We start from the raw sequence: 15,469 nt of genomic DNA, 5'->3' as shown, positions 1-15,469 counted from the left end.
TGACGGATGTCTGGCACTTAGACCTATATGTATGTCAACATCTCTAGCTTCCAACTCTACATAATGTTGCAACATATCTTCCAACAACATGCATGTGGGAGTTCTTATGCAACTTAGCATTGTATTCGAATAGTGTTTGTTTCCGTAAGAATCTAACATAAGATACAAAGAAGATTGCAACTGCAAGTATGACTACTAGATCTATTTTATTGATATTTGGTCATAAGGAAGGTTAATATTTACAAGAGAGAAAGAAACAAAGCTTGCACTGTTTGGTCTGCTAGAAACATTTGGTTGGTCCACATACAGTTATAACAAGAAAATGAAGAAGTATTTTGTAAAATTAATTTGCTGTAATAAAAAAAATGGCATAACGTACAGAAGAATAAAGTTAGAAGGAAAATGGAAAAAGGGAGGGTAAAAGAGGAAATGTGAAAAATAATTGGGAAGAAGGAAATAATCAGATGGGGCCAAGTTACATGGAAAAAGAAGAAGCAAAAGAAAGATAAAAAGACAATTCAAGACAAAAGACGAAGATGAAGAACAAGAATTGGTTTTAAAAAGAGACCCCGAGAGAGAGAGAGAGAGATGGTGGGAGGTTAACTCTGAAACCCTTCTTCTTCTTCTTCTTCTTCTTCTTTGTTTGCCTTCAAATCGGTGTGTTGGTGAAGAATGGCTAACTGCCATTGATTCACTTCTCTTTCATTTTTTGGTCGGGGCATGGAAGAAGAGCTTGCCATGCTCAAACAGTTCATCGGGCAGCTTCAAGAGCTCTTGCACAACGGCTCTCATCCTCCTTCTTCACCTCCCTCTTCCTCTTCTTCTTCGTCCTCGTTTATAGTTCTACACAACCCTCACTATCACAACCGGTAAGTATCTAGATCTACTACGTGTGGGGGTGCTTTCGATTCTTTTTGGCAAATTTGGGCAACTTCGTAAATGTGTGTTTCTTTAGGGCTTTTGGTGCAATTTCAATTCTTCCTTGGACTCATCCTCTAGAATTAGCTGAAAGATGTGAAATTGATCTGTGAATTGATTCCTATTTGGTCATAGAGGGAATCTTTTTTTTGCTTGTAAGAACTCCACTACACTATCCCAATAGCAAAGCATCTTACTTTCATCATCGTCTTGGCTTCTTTTTGTTGTCTGCTGATGATTACTGCGAATCCTCTGGACTGTTTATGTGTTTGATCTGCCACTTTTGTCTGAATAAGTAGGTTCACATATTTAGACCGGAAAAAGGATTTGTTCTTTTACTATTTTTCTCTGGTGTTCTTATATGTTGTTGACGGTTTAAGACAGGTCTTTGTTTCCGAATGTGTCTTTTTACTGACAGATATTGTCATGTTTTCTTTCTTCTTTCCTGTTATGTCAGATGGTGTTCGCCCTTTACTGAGGAAACTTCTACTGATGATTCTTGTGATATTCTAATGGCTCCTGGAAAGAGGCCTCCTGGGATCTTCAACATGTTAGAGACTGTCAAGCAACCTGTCAAGCGATCTCGAAAAGACAAGAAGAATCAAGGAAAATCATCCACTGAAGGAGATGGAAACATGGATCAAGAAATCTGGCAGGAGTTTCCTCATGATCTCTTCGAATCTGTTGTCTCCAGACTTCCCATCCCCAAGTTTTTCCAGTTCCGTGCAGTTTGTCGTAAATGGAACGCTCTCATTGATTCAGACAGCTTCTCCCGCTGCTGCACCGACCTCCCTCAGACCATCCCATGGTTCTACACCATAACCCACGAGAATGTCAACTCGGGACAACTCTACGACCCTTCTTCCGAGAAATGGCACCATCCCATTATCCCTTCACTTCCCAAGAAGACTATTGTCTTGCCTATGGCATCCGCGGGAGGTTTAGTGTGCTTCCTCGACATTGGCCATCGAAACTTCTACGTGAGCAACCCTCTGACAAAGTCTTTCAGAGAGCTGCCAGCGAGGTCGTTCAAGGTGTGGTCTCGTGTTGCAGTAGGAATGACTCTTAACGGAAACTCCACCAGCGATGGCTACAAGGTCTTGTGGGTTGGATGCGAAGGAGAGTACGAGGTTTACGATTCCTTGAGCAACGTATGGACCAAACGAGGGACCATCCCGTCCAACATAAAGCTCCCTGTGCTTCTCAACTTCAAGTCGCAGCCGGTGGCGATCCAAACCACGCTTTACTTCATGTTAACGGAGCCCGAAGGGATACTGTCCTACGACATGGTCTCAGGGAAGTGGAAGCAGTACGTCATACCGGGTCCACCGGACCTGAGCGACCTCACGCTAGCGGAGTGCGGGGAGAGGTTGATGCTGGTGGGTCTTCTGACGAAAAACGCTGCCACGTGCGTGTGCATATGGGAGCTGCAGAAGATGACGCTGCTGTGGAAGGAGGTTGACAGAATGCCAAACATATGGTGCTTGGAGTTTTACGGAAAGCACGTGAGGATGAATTGTCTAGGCAACAAAGGTTGTCTGATGATGTTGTCCTTGAGGTCCAGACAGATGAACCGTCTGATTACCTACAATGCTGTTACTAGGGAGTGGAGCAAGGTCCCTGGCTGTACCGTTCCTCGTGGGAGAAAGAGGCTTTGGATCGCTTGCGGAACAGCGTTCCATCCCTCCCCTACGGCTAGGGCATGATCATCTCTTTTGAGGTTTGTGTCCTCTTGGAATCGAATGGTTCCACCACTCGGTTGGTTTGTTTTCTGTTGTTTTGATTTTTGGTGTTTTTTTCACTTTTTATATTCGGGACTGTAATATACTTTACAAAGGATTCTGTGTTGTGTAATAAATAACTTTGGGTTGTGTGATATAACTGGTGGGATCTGACTAAACAGAGTGAAAATTGTTAATCCCTTTTTGTATTCAGTATCAACCACGTGTGGCGTACCAAGTGAACTAAAGCAAAACATAAAGAAGATATTCTTGATAACATTAACTTGCAGTAAATACAAAGTTGACACATTCTACAAGTAGTACAAGGAAGGGAAAAAGAGAGGAGAGATTATCATATTGAGAATGGATTCCTCTAGCTTGAATGATGATTAGGTTTTTATGCCATGCCTCCACTAGTTGCAGTTCTGATGATCTGGAAGAGAGCTGTAAACAAAGTATACAAGAAGGTTAATAACTCTATTAATACACACACATTACATATATAATCAAATGATTCAGATTCCAGATCATAGTTGGTTAATGGTGATGTACGAAAGTGATAGTAACTAGCCACATAGGGACGTAATCGTCGAACCAAAACGAATCTGGAAAAAAAACTTATATACGTCCAAAGACGCAATCAAGAAACACGAAGCCTAACCCTAAAAGAAGCTATTTGGTGAAAGAGACTGGAAGAGGAAGACTCACAGGAGCCAATGACGACGAAGACAAAGAAGCCGAGGAGGATGGGTCCAACGGGGTAATCTTTGCCCTTCTTGGTGGTGGTCTCGGGAACAAAACCTCTTTTAGTAATGTTCTTGTCAAACTTCTCAATCTTCCTGTCTGCGAGCCTCTTTGAAGTTGTCTTCAATCCATCAAATTCAACACACAGAGAGTCAATAATCATTATTAAACATAAATGCAGATAAGACGTCAGCTAATCCGACTCAATAATCTTCCGTTGCATTTTTTTACCTAATCGATTGATAATAGATTTGAGAGATCAAAGTTAGGCTTTAATTTATATTTTCAAATGCAAGAGTAAATCCTCACGAGACATCAAATCATACAAACACAATACATGCAAAGATCGAACTTTACCATTGTAGAAACACTCTTCGTGGACGGAGGAAACAAGGAATCGAAATTGACAGATCGTGTGAGCCGAACAACAATGCTTCAAACTTTTTTTTTGTTTTTACCTTATAATTTGTAATCAATATACGGTGTACCGCTACTCTCCCGTGTTTCTTCGCCACCACCACCTAAACAATGAAAGGGATCAATCACCACCGATTGCTATTCTCACACCGTGCGTCGTCACAGCCCTTTTCTAATTGGGTACACATACGTGTGGTGATCAATACGTAAACCGTTCTTTTGGAGATTTTTTTTCTAAGATTAGAATCAGGGGAAAGAAATCCGCCCTGTCATGTCAAAATAATGAAGTTAAACTTTTAATCCCGTTTACATGAGCAAAAACCCTATTACAAACTTAACATTTTCGATCCTTCTTCTCTCTACGTTCCAAACAACTAAACCGTACTACCTACGACCACAACCTAATTATAATTCAGATTCTTTTTTATTATCCGAAACTTGTTATTTTAAGAGATTATTTAACAGCTAACCAAAAAAATAAGAAAAAATAGATTTTAAGAGAGTAGTAGAAAGAGATAGGAATAGAAAGTAGGAGAGATGCGATGTTTTTAGTTAGTTAGTGAATTTAAGATTATTTTGTATACATTGAAGAATTTTTCCTTTATTTTAATGCTTAAAATTATTTTGATTTTTTAAACACCGATTAATTATGATATTACAAACTATGAAAAATGTTATATAGATGATACTACAAACGATAATTGTACATGTATTATTAGGATTCGCGTCTTACTCCATTACTCTGAATCGTCCTATGAAACCTATTCTTGACGGTACTATTTCCGCCGTGCCGAAGATCTTTTGTAAGTTTTTTTTTTCAATATCATGCATAATTTGTCTTTTTCGGAGGGATTGAAATCTAGACTTCATGATGTAGAAACATTAATGAACCATTGGTTAAACCACTGGACTAATGGAGCTTCACAAAACTATTTTGATTAGGATATTGTTTTTTTTTAACACTGGTTAATTATGATATTACAAACTATGCGAAACATTACATAGATGATCCCACAACCGACAATTCTAGCTGTCTTATGACCTTATGAGGATTTTTGTCTCACTGTATCACCTCAAACACCCTATAAAATCCATTACTTACGGTATACTTTGCGCCATGCCGAAGATTTTTTGTAACTCTTTTCTTCAATATTTTGCATAATTCACTTTCTCTAAAAATTGAAACTTAGACCTTTTATCGTAGAATCATTAATAAATCCTTGGTCAAATCACTAGACCAAAAGAACTTCCACGAGTAAGATATTGTGTTAGTCAACCACTTTATCTAAATGAATTATAACTTTTTCAGATTATAGAAGACACTGTCTAACTTAGCTTCTTCCTTATTTAGATGTATCCAATCAAAACAAGCTACTACAAATTTGATACCATTTTTACCACTAATAAATGACTATTTTCATAGATACTATAAATTTGTGAAAAAATAATACTAAGCTAATTTTTTTAAATATTTATAGAAATTTATAGACTCAACCCCAAACCCTTAATACTAAACCTTAAACAATAATCACTAAATCGAAAACCCAAAGTTAGTATATTTTGGGGGAATTTCATGTGTTACCATTTTCATGGTACCACTATTCATTTTGATCACCATTAAATAGACATTTTCAAAAATACTATCTCCATTAAGTGGCAAAACAATCTTATACACTTGTTATATATATAATAAATAATTATTTAAATAAATTAAAAATAATTTTTTTTTTATGTTTTCGAACTAAACGTTTTTAAATTCAAATTTTCTTATAAATGTTTTTTATTTTTTTTTCAAAATTTCTTTCTGAAAATCGAAAATTATGTTTAAGAATATCTTTTTAAAAGTTATATTTTTAAGTATTTATTTATATATTTATTAGAATTCTAAATTTCACATTTCAAAAACCTTATCGCACCCCTCAACTCTAAATCCTAAATCTAGATTAGTTAACCCTAAGGATATAATTATTTTTTTTATCATTCATTAAAAGTGAGAGTAAAAGTGGTTAGTGTAATTTTAAAAAATGATATTAGGAATGGGTACTTGTGGCAATTTCTCTATATTTTTTTATCGGTGAATTTTTTAAAAGTGGTACATAACTTGTCGTATTTCTAACAATTTCCCCATTTTAATCTTACACTTTTGAGAAGCTTATAGAATTGAGCATTTGAGAACCTTTTAAGATATACTAAATTCAATTGATTTTAAAAAAGAATTGGGACTTGAGCGAATTTTAGGAAGTGTTTACAATGAAATTTAGAAAATTTGAGAAACAGAGATGAATTGAGACTTTAAAATCGTTTATAAAAAGAGATTTTTTTTTGTTTTTTCAAAACAACTAAACATTTGTTAATTATTATTCTATCGATGATTAAATAAAATGTTAAAAAGTTTGGTCAATGAAAATGTATAATTATTATTGTTGGTTGACTAAGAGTTAAGGAATAAAATAATTTGGTATAGAGTTTATAGTTTTTCTTTACTTATTTTTTAAATTCAGAATTTAAATGTCAATTTCCCATCCGTTGAATAACAAGTTTCACAGTGTTCATGCTAATGTACTTATTAGTAACACTAGATCCATTTTCCGCGCTACGCGCGGATTATATACAATAATTTTCACCATTTTAATTTATATTATATTTGAAAATAGTTTTACATAATATTTGATCAAAAATAGTATAGTATATTTAAAATTATAATAAAGTAATTTGGAGTATTTTTTAATTGCGATTTATTTAAATGGCGAGCTATGTGTTTAGTATTTCTTACATTAGTGTATTTTGCATATGTTTACTGTGAAGGTTCTTCTAATAATGTTAAGGGGAAATCTAATTTTACCACAGAATTTTCAATTTTAGTGTATTTTGCATATGTTTACATTAGTGTATTTTGCATATATTTTCAATTTTATTTTAAAAGAATGATTTTTTTCATAAATACTTTAAATTTGTGATAAAACAACTAAACTATATATCCCTCATAATCATTTATATATGTCTAAGAATTATTTATAGACATATAACCAATCTCATCCCTTAAATGCTAAACCCTAAAAATTTGTCATTAGATCTTAAACTCAAATGTTAGGGTATTTTTGATTAAATGTATTTTTGGAAAGTGATATCTAATTGTAATATTTTAAGCAATTTTTCTAATGTATGAAACTGCTGAAGTAAAATCTTGTTGTTGGTGTTAAAGCAAATATTTATTTGTTTTTATTTTTCAATAGTTTAAAATATAATACATTATAATTTAATTTTTTGTATTTAAATTTGTATACTTTTGAATTAGTGCTCGTAACCAAAATAACTCGATTTTTACTTTTGTAATTATCTGAAACTTTCACTTCTTCTCCCCATATAGTTATAAGAAAGTCGACATGAAAAAACGGTTTTAGATGAAATTGTTGTTTGTTTAAAAATAAAAATAAAAATTGGGTTGTGAATCCAGGAAGATCATGTTTTTAGAGTGTTCCATTCATGCTAATTCTAACAAAATTTCTTACTTGAAGGTGTAAGCTAGATAGTGGTGTATACATTAGATGATGTTGCGAAAAAGCTCAATAGAACAACTGTTTTTAGAAATTATATTTATATATAGTAACAATAACTAAATATCTGTTTATAGATTCTTTGATAATTCTCTGGTTATACACTATCAACCTCCCAACGTGCCGAGCCATACGTTGATACTAATATTATCATTTCAATTTTCAAACAACACTTATCTTTTTCACCATAAGAATCCTTCTATCTAATAATTCGAAACTAAAGAAAAAGACACCAAATGTCGTCATAAGAATTATTTAAACCTAAATAGACCGCAATCACAAGCACATAAGTTCACAAATTGAAAACCAGACCGGAGAAAACCAAAACATTAAAACGTGCATGATTGATTAACCGAGGATGGTGGTTTCAGATCATGGATGTAACGACATAAGGATCCATGTTAGAAGCTGGCCTTCTGTCTTCGAAGTAACCTTTGCCTTCCTTCTCAGTGTCTCGTCCCACTCTCACCGAAGCTCCACGGTTCGCCACTCCCCAAGAGAACGTGTTGATGTATGCGGTCTCGTGCTTCCCCGTGAGACGACGCTCGCTGCCTTCACCATACGCAGCAATGTTCTCCTTGTGCTTCACCTGAAGCTTCTCTATCGCGTTCTTTATCACTGCTAATCCTCCGTTGTTCCTCATCGACTTCGTGCTGTAGTTGCACAATCACCCTGAACAACCCATGCAAACATTGTTACAACTTATTTTACATGAAGAGAGTGTTGAGAGAGTGTGGTAAAGAGACACTAACCGGGACTGGTTTTGGGTCGAAGCTGACATTTACACCAGAGATCTCAGTGATCCTCTGTCAACAGAAATAGATGTGGCCATTAGCAAAGTTTGAAGCTTTTTATTGGAAACTAAAAAGGTTAAAGTAGATTACTGTACCCCGAGAAGGTATCTAGCGACCCAGACTTGATCACCAGCACTAATACCCTCAACTGGACCGACTTGGAACTCCCACTGTCCAGGCATGAATTCTCCATTGACACCAGAGATGCCAATACCTGCGTAAAGACAGGCCTTGTAGTGTGCATCCATGATGTCACGACCAATTGCTTTGTCAGCTCCCACACCACAGTAGTATGGTCCCTGTGCCAAACACCAAAAACACTTTACATCAGATGATATGTAAGAAAATGTTGTAATAACATTAGGATGAGATGATAATTAGATTAAGCTGAGGGCCAGGGAAGCCACCAATAGGCCAGTTCACACCCTTTTGCATTAATGTGTATTCTTCCTCAATCCCATACCTATTGAATCACAAACAAAGAGTATAGGTATAAATGATTGATCTGAAGAGAGATTAATATACAACTGAGGAAGAAGATAGTACCAAGGCTCCTCAGAGGCAACTTTGGAGTTGCTGAAGATCTTAGCAGCGTTGTGCTTCTTGTTGGTTGGAATTGGATTCCCAGCCGGCGTGTAAGCATCACACATCACCTTCATATATCAACCAATCATTTTTTAAAATCTAATTTTGTTACAAACCAAATATTATTACACTAATCATATAAAACCAACCCACCAGAATGTTGTTGCCTGAGTTCATAATGAAGTATAAATCTATGATACGAAACATGTAACATAAATCGATGAATTTCAAGATCATGTCTGAAATCTTATAAACTAATAAGATGAATAGATAAAAAAGACCCAGACACACACCTGGGGATACGTAATAGGTTTTGAGTAACGGTGATTCATAGAAGAGTTGAAACGATGACGACGAAGTGGAAGGGTCGGGAGGGGGGGGGGGACGATCAATTGCTTTGGAGAAAATTAGGGTAACGCTAGACAGAGGTATGGGCTTGATATTGGTCATAGTGATTTTTTTTAAGAACACACGATGGCCTATGACCAAACTTAGTCGACTGAATCATATATGACATGGCGAAACAAAACCTTCTGATAGGCTGATTTTTTTAAGTAACGTGGACACTCTCACCATTCACCTTATTTTCCTTTTAGTATAGTATAGATTACCTCATCAATCTATTATTTTAATTACTCCGAATCCGAATGACATTGACATGGCATTAAAATGAATGATACTTGATAACTTTTTTCTGGATTAATAATTTTGTTTAGAGAGCTAGTAGATGCTGAATTAGTTACAGAAGCAATTCATCATTTTCACCATCATTTTGTTGTCTATGATTGTAGTATACAGAGAAATCAATACTGAAAGGAAAACATTTGTTTCAGCAGAAAATTATTTGAAAAATAAAAGACGCCCAAAAGAAAAATAAAAAAATGAAATGCCGACAAAACAAGAGTAGCAAAGTAAAGGAAAAAAAAAAACAGTAAGAAACAGATTAAAGAAAAAAAAGCAAGGAAGGAAAGAAGAAGAAATAGAGAGGAGATTATTGGTACATCTCCCCTCACTATCGCTATTAGTCAAACGTCTCATCTTGTCAGATCGGCTGTCTTTTACTCTCTGAGGGTAATAAAGTTTCTTCACTGCTCTTACTTACTTCCCCCATATTCTAGGTAAAACCCTGAGATTTGGGGGATTTTAATCTTTCGCTACAATCTAGCTGTATGTTTCTGATAGATGGACGAATCAATGGATGTGAATATGAATACTCTTCATTTTCTACACGTTTTTTTTAGCTGTGTGTAGCTTCCCCTTTTTTTTATGTCTTCTTTTAAGCATTTTTGTTGCTTCTCCTGATAGAAGACGTGTGTGATTTTACTAGCAGAAGTTTTGACAGTAACACTGATTCATAACCTCTTTTCTTTAAAAAAAAAAAAGAATCCACGGTTCGTTTGTTAGTTAGTTAGCTAAGTGAATTTATTGGTGGTTTTTGGGACCACTTCTTTAAACATACTAAGGGCTAATGGGGACCGTACTGATTGGGATCGGAACCTAACTTACTGTCACATTGTTTTTTTCTTTAAGACACATCACTTTGGTGCCGTTTTCTTTGACATTGTTTCATTCACTGTGTAGACCCTATGAGTAAAAGCTTTTAGGTAACCTCCTTGGGTGGTTAGTTAGGGGGAAGAACCCTTCTGCAAAGTACAAAAAAAAAGTAAAAACGTTTTAAATTAATGTGTATTATTAAATTAGATTCCGTTTACATCGTGTGTTTCTTCTCAACTTGCCTTGCATTTGATATTCTTTGGCCCCATTTCAATAAATGCCACTTAGTTTTTGTGTGATGGAGAGAGCACGCACCCAAGAAGAAAAAAGATATTACTCTCTCTCTCTCTCTCTCTTCCCCCCTTTTTGATGGTCTCTAAGTGTGAAACATAGAAAATCTTTCTCTTTTGCTTACTTCAAAAGAGAGTGTGTGTGTGTGTGGTGCTTGATATTCACAAAGGTCTTGACGTCTTCTATTAGGTAGCAAGCATTTCAAGGATTGCTTAGTTTTCTCTCTTATTTGATATTTTCTTATATGCAAAGCTTTGCAGGATTTGTTGTTACTCTGATAAGTCTCTCCACATCTTCTTGCTATGGACTGTAACATGAGATCTCCGTTGCTGTGGGACTGGGAGAATCTGATCATCTCCAATCCTTCAAATGACAAAAAGCAGCTTACTACTACTACTAGTGAGTGGGAAATTGAGAAAGGTGAAGGAATTGAATCTTTATTTCCCTGTTTGGATGGCCTCCAGAGAGTTAGTAATGACTCTACCACCAGTTTCTGGCACACCACTTCTGTATCAAAAAGCTCACAGTCAACCTCCACCAACTCATCATCTCCCATAATCAAACAAACCAAGCTTGCATCAGAAAATTCCCCTGGAGATTCTTGCAGCAACATAGATTTTGTCCAGGTGAAGACATCCACAGCTGCTGAATCAGACCTTTGTTTAAAACTTGGAAAGCGGACGTACTCTGGTAGAGACGTTTCACCCGTTTCTACGAAGCTGTTGGCTCCTTGTGTTGTTACTCGGAAGAAATCTAAGTCCTGTGGTCAGAGCAGCATGCAAGTCCCTCGTTGCCAAGTTGATGGATGTGATCTGGATCTCTCATCTGCTAAGGACTATCACCGCAAGCATAGAGTCTGTGAAACCCATTCAAAGTGCCCCAAAGTTACTGTGAGTGGCGTGGAACGACGATTCTGCCAACAGTGTAGCAGGTAAAAAGGACCCTTAATTATAATTATGTTCTGGCCTCTCATTTGATTCTGAAGCTGCATGCTCATGGTTGAGAACATGTTGTAATTTTCAGGTTGCATGCCGTCTCTGAGTTTGATGAGAAGAAACGAAGCTGCCGCATACGTCTTTCTCATCATAATGCAAGGCGTCGCAAGTCACAAGGAGTCTTTCCATTTAATCCAGAGAGGGTGTATGGTAAGAATCACTTCATTTGTCTATCTGTCTATCTGTCTCTGTCACACACATACACAACTTCATTTGATGGAGATCTAAATGTGAAATGCTTACTCCTGCAGATCAAAGACAGCATACAAATGTTGTGTGGGGTACCACTTGTGATACAAAGCCAACACAGAGGGAAAGTGGCTTTACCTTGAGCTTCCAGAGAGGCAATGGATCTAAGGAAGAGCAGTTGTTTGCTAGTAGCAACCACTCTTTATCTGCGTATCAAACCTCAGGCGGGTTCTCAGCAGGGAAGAACAAGTTTCAACTTGGTATTTTGCACTTCTCACTGGTCTTTTTAATATATATAGATATCTAGTTCCTTGGACATTAGGTGAACTGTTTTTTGGCAGGTGTGGGAGAATACTCAGAAGTCCTCCATCAATCTCAAGATTTCCACCGTGCTTTCTCTCTTCTGTCAACTTCTTCTGGTCCCCTGGTTCACCCACATGCACAGCAACCACTGTCTCTACTTTTTTCATTTGATGGTGTACCAAAATAGGCGAGTAAGTGATTTGGAATTTGTAAAACCAGTTAGCTTCAGTTAGTGGATACTAATCCAAACCTATCAGATCAGCTGCCTCCTTTTGTATGTTGTATTTATCATTGTTTTGTTACTCATTAGTAAGCAAAGCAAACTGTCAACAAAACACTAAACAGTGAATATATATGATGTAACTCTGGTAGCCTTTGCAGAGTATCTGTATCTTTCTTTTAGAGTTTAGGCTGCTGGAATTCACTTCTCACCTATACATCCAACTTTGTGGAGATGCATCTTTGCCTCAATTTGAAACTGTAGTATCTAGAGGGAGATGTTAGAAGTGATGCTTCTTGAGGTCCAAAAGATTATACTAAGTTCACTTTATATAGCCAGATATTCCCACTCCCCCTTTGAAACCTCAAAAGATTCTCTTGTCACAGGATGCATCATTTAATAAAACAGTTGATGTATGTTTATGAAACAATAGACATGTCCGATAAAGTAACGAAATTGACATTCAACAATCCAGCAAGTACATACAATACAACATGATCCAAGAAGAAGTTGACATACAATACATCATGATCCAAGAAGAAGACAACTTCATAGGTTTGGAAAAGTAGATGAAACCAAAACCTAAACATGCAACTGGTTTCACTTGAGCAAATGAACGTTACACATTCTTATTTTCTTCGAATAGAAACACTCCCATTAGGTTGCAACCTGACCATATAATGGAGTGACTTTGCATTCCTTACTCATATGAAATGAGTAGGGAAAGTACCATGTGTTGTTGGCTGTGGTTCGACCATGGGATTGTGTTTGGTCCCATGCGAATCCGAAGACGTTGACAGAAGAGAGAGAGCACTGTAGAAGTCTTGCGACTCATGGAGGCCTCCTCAGTATTCACCTACACCTGCTAATACATATAACTCAGCTTCAACACCAGAGATTTACAAAATAACAAGATGACTAGTAACAAAAAAAGTGAATATATCAAACCTTTGCCAGGAAGTTGAGAGTTGGACCTCCCTGCAGAGAACCCTCCAGAGGTTTGAAACGTAGAGAACGAGCGGCTGCTACCAGCATACAAGTGCTCCTCAGGGCCACGGCCTCTCTGGAAGCTCAAGGTAAAGCCGCTTTCCATCTGTGTAGGCTTTGTATCGTAACTGGGACTCCATACATACTTTTCATCAGGGACGGTGTTAAGGGACAGCCCATTCCACAACATATTTGGATGCTGTCTTCCATCTGGCAGGAGTAAACATTTTCACATAAGATTTCCCTGAATTCAGGTTGTGTATGTGTCTGTGTAATGACAGAGAGAGGTTCCTTGTAGATTCTTACTGCAATTCCTCTCTGGATTCAATGGAAACACTCCTTGTGGCTTGCGGCGCCTAGCATTGTGATGAGAAAGACGTTTACGGCAGCTTCGTTTCTTCTCATCAAACTCAGAGACGGCATGCAGCCTGAAAATTACAAAAGATTATCATTGTTCTCAACCATGAGCATGCAGCTTCATAATTAAATGAGAGGCCAAAAACATAATCGTAGTAATGGTTTTCACCTGCTACACTGCTGGCAGAATCGACGTTCAAGGCCACCCACAGTAACTTTTGGGCACTTTGAATGGGTTTCGCAGACTCTATGCTTGCGGTGATAATCCTTAGCAGATGAGAGATCCAGTTCACATCCATCAACTTGGCAACGAGGGACTTGCATGCTGCTCTGACCATACGGTTTGGATTTCTTCCGAGCAACAACAGAAGGAGCCAATAGCTTCACAGAAACGGCTGAAACCTCATTGTTGCTTCTACCCCAAAAGTCTTCAGAGTAGGTCTGCTTTCCAAGTTTCAAACAAAGGTCTGATTCAGCTGTGGATGTCTTCACCTGGACAAAGTCTATGTTGCTGAAAGAATCTCCAGGGGAAGTTTCTGATGGGAGGTTGGCGTGTCTGAATATGGGAGATGATGAGCTGGTGGAGAAGCCGGTGGTAGAGCCGCCACTACTGACTCTCTCGAAAGAGGGAAATATAGATTCAATTCCTTCACCTTTCTCAATTCCCCACTCAGAAGATGGCCGTCTTTTGTCATTTTCAGGCTTTGAGGGGTTGGACATGAGGAAATGATCCCAGTCCCACAACGGAGATGTCATGTTGCAGTCCATTGAAGATGTGGGTTGATTTCATAAGCCTACCACCAAAATCCTGCAAGAACCAACCACAAGTTTGCAGAAATCAAATAAGATTAAAAAAAAAAGAAGAAAAAAGGCTTTTGAATTTTCAAGAACACCACAGTATAATCATAAACAATGAGCAAAGAGAGAAAAAACTTTCTATGTTTCAGGGAGACCAGCAAAAATGGGCAAGAGAAAGTGTATTCCTTTTCTAAGCTCACTCTTCTTAACTCTCCATCACACAATGACAAAGTCGGCATTTATTCAAATGGACCCACCCCCCACACAGAGAGAGAGAGAGTCCTCGAATCAGAGTGCGCCCAGAATATGAGCAACTTGTCGAGAGAAACAAACACAATGTAAACGGAATCACTATTAGCCATCTTAATCGCTAAACCCCCCCCCCCCCCATTACTCCTCCTTTGTACTTTTGGCAGAAAGTTCCAAGGCTAAACACAAGACATCAAATCTATTGTCATGAGCTCTACAAATGAACACGAGCAGCTTGTCAATGTAGAAAAACGACACCATGAGTGGGGATCTCTATCTGCAGCAAACTAATAAATAGAATGTGACAACAAGTTAGGTTTCGATCCCAATCAGGGTCCCCTCTAGCTAGGTTTTGCCAATGGTCCCCTAAACACCAATTCAATTCAATTTAACTAACCAATTTATGGGAATGAAAGTTAAAGTTGTGGAGTGCTACAATACAATTACACAGTCGTGGTCTTTGTTATTTACGGCAAGAACAAAAAAAAACAAGACAAAAACGATTCAGACAGTCTAACACCATTTCAAGATTAAACAACTTTAAAGAAGAATTCGATCAGTTTTTCGAACTAGAAGCATTAATTCAAATTTCAAATAGTAAAACCCCAAATCTCAGGAGAAAAAAAGTTCACCCAGAATCTTGGGGAGGGGAGTAAGAGAATAAACCTGAAGAAGAAAATCGCTGATCGGAGAAGAAGCGTTTGACTAAGAGAGACAGTGAAGGGGAGGAGACAACATAATCGCCTGTGGTTCAGGACAAGACTTCCGATAACTTCATCCTCACTGTCTTCTTCTTCTTTATTGTTTTGTCTTTCTTCTTTCTTTCTTCCTCGTTATTCTTTACCTTTTTGTT

General features: G+C 37.3%; 4 protein-coding genes and 1 long non-coding RNA gene across 8 annotated transcripts; 2 read left to right on the top strand and 3 right to left on the bottom strand.

Annotated features, from left to right (window-relative positions):
* Positions 1–484: 484 nt before the first annotated feature.
* Positions 485–2,796, top strand: LOC106367329 (F-box only protein 6). Its single transcript, XM_013807079.3, has 2 exons — positions 485–869; positions 1,376–2,796. Exons 1-2 carry the CDS (start codon positions 721–723, stop codon positions 2,622–2,624), a joined length of 1,398 nt encoding a protein of 465 aa, XP_013662533.1. The 5' UTR covers positions 485–720; the 3' UTR covers positions 2,625–2,796.
* A 99-nt stretch (positions 2,797–2,895) lies between these two features.
* Positions 2,896–4,126, bottom strand: LOC106367330 (stress-associated endoplasmic reticulum protein 2). The gene is made up of 3 exons (XM_013807080.3): positions 3,741–4,126; positions 3,348–3,504; positions 2,896–3,083 (listed from the first exon to the last, which is right to left on the bottom strand). The coding sequence occupies exons 1-3, from the start codon at positions 3,741–3,743 to the stop codon at positions 3,037–3,039; spliced, it is 207 nt and encodes a 68-aa protein (XP_013662534.1). The 5' UTR covers positions 3,744–4,126; the 3' UTR covers positions 2,896–3,036.
* A 3,979-nt stretch (positions 4,127–8,105) lies between these two features.
* LOC106367327 lies at positions 8,106–9,125 on the bottom strand. The gene is made up of 3 exons (XR_007316321.1): positions 8,695–9,125; positions 8,244–8,611; positions 8,106–8,160 (listed from the first exon to the last, which is right to left on the bottom strand). It is a non-coding gene; the product is annotated as an uncharacterized LOC106367327 (long non-coding RNA).
* Positions 9,126–10,462: 1,337 nt separating this feature from the next.
* LOC106367321 (squamosa promoter-binding-like protein 11) lies at positions 10,463–12,398 on the top strand. 3 transcript variants are annotated; one of them, XM_013807065.3, is made up of 5 exons: positions 10,463–10,707; positions 10,779–11,449; positions 11,542–11,663; positions 11,765–11,962; positions 12,044–12,398. In XM_013807065.3, the coding sequence occupies exons 2-5, from the start codon at positions 10,821–10,823 to the stop codon at positions 12,190–12,192; spliced, it is 1,098 nt and encodes a 365-aa protein (XP_013662519.1). In that variant the 5' UTR covers positions 10,463–10,707; positions 10,779–10,820; the 3' UTR covers positions 12,193–12,398. The 3 variants fall into 3 exon arrangements, with proteins under 3 accessions (XP_013662519.1, XP_013662520.1, XP_013662521.1); XM_013807066.3 differs by having other exon boundaries at positions 10,529–10,707; positions 10,771–11,449; XM_013807067.3 differs by having other exon boundaries at positions 10,531–10,687.
* Positions 12,399–12,668: 270 nt separating this feature from the next.
* LOC106367323 (squamosa promoter-binding-like protein 10) lies at positions 12,669–15,443 on the bottom strand. 2 transcript variants are annotated; one of them, XM_013807069.3, is made up of 5 exons: positions 15,283–15,443; positions 13,739–14,377; positions 13,519–13,640; positions 13,174–13,422; positions 12,669–13,090 (listed from the first exon to the last, which is right to left on the bottom strand). In XM_013807069.3, the coding sequence occupies exons 2-5, from the start codon at positions 14,335–14,337 to the stop codon at positions 13,071–13,073; spliced, it is 990 nt and encodes a 329-aa protein (XP_013662523.1). In that variant the 5' UTR covers positions 14,338–14,377; positions 15,283–15,443; the 3' UTR covers positions 12,669–13,070. The 2 variants fall into 2 exon arrangements, with proteins under 2 accessions (XP_013662523.1, XP_013662524.1); XM_013807070.3 differs by lacking the exon at positions 15,283–15,443 and having other exon boundaries at positions 12,669–13,087; positions 13,739–14,701.
* Between the last annotated feature and the right edge of the window lie 26 nt (positions 15,444–15,469).

Source organism: Brassica napus, chromosome A9 (genome assembly GCF_020379485.1).
Source record: "Brassica napus cultivar Da-Ae chromosome A9, Da-Ae, whole genome shotgun sequence".
NCBI lineage: Eukaryota > Viridiplantae > Streptophyta > Magnoliopsida > Brassicales > Brassicaceae > Brassica > Brassica napus.
This window is presented reverse-complemented; position numbering and strand designations above follow the sequence as displayed.

Coding starts and splice junctions, on each gene's coding strand:
- LOC106367323 (XM_013807069.3), bottom strand. CDS start 14,337: ATGGACTGCAACATGACATCTCCGTTGTGGGACTGGGATCATTTCCTC. Junction 13,423..13,518: donor GAATCCAGAGAGGAATTGCA/GTAAGAATCTAC, acceptor TACTCCTGCCAG/ATGGAAGACAGCATCCAAAT. Junction 13,091..13,173: donor CTCTCAACTTCCTGGCAAAG/GTTTGATATATT, acceptor TATATGTATTAG/CAGGTGTAGGTGAATACTGA.
- LOC106367330 (XM_013807080.3), bottom strand. Junction 3,084..3,347: donor CTTCGTCGTCATTGGCTCCT/GTGAGTCTTCCT, acceptor CTTTGTTTACAG/CTCTCTTCCAGATCATCAGA.
- LOC106367321 (XM_013807065.3), top strand. CDS start 10,821: ATGGACTGTAACATGAGATCTCCGTTGCTGTGGGACTGGGAGAATCTG. Junction 11,664..11,764: donor TAATCCAGAGAGGGTGTATG/GTAAGAATCACT, acceptor TTACTCCTGCAG/ATCAAAGACAGCATACAAAT. Junction 11,963..12,043: donor GAAGAACAAGTTTCAACTTG/GTATTTTGCACT, acceptor GTTTTTTGGCAG/GTGTGGGAGAATACTCAGAA.
- LOC106367329 (XM_013807079.3), top strand. CDS start 721: ATGGAAGAAGAGCTTGCCATGCTCAAACAGTTCATCGGGCAGCTTCAA. Junction 870..1,375: donor AACCCTCACTATCACAACCG/GTAAGTATCTAG, acceptor CTGTTATGTCAG/ATGGTGTTCGCCCTTTACTG.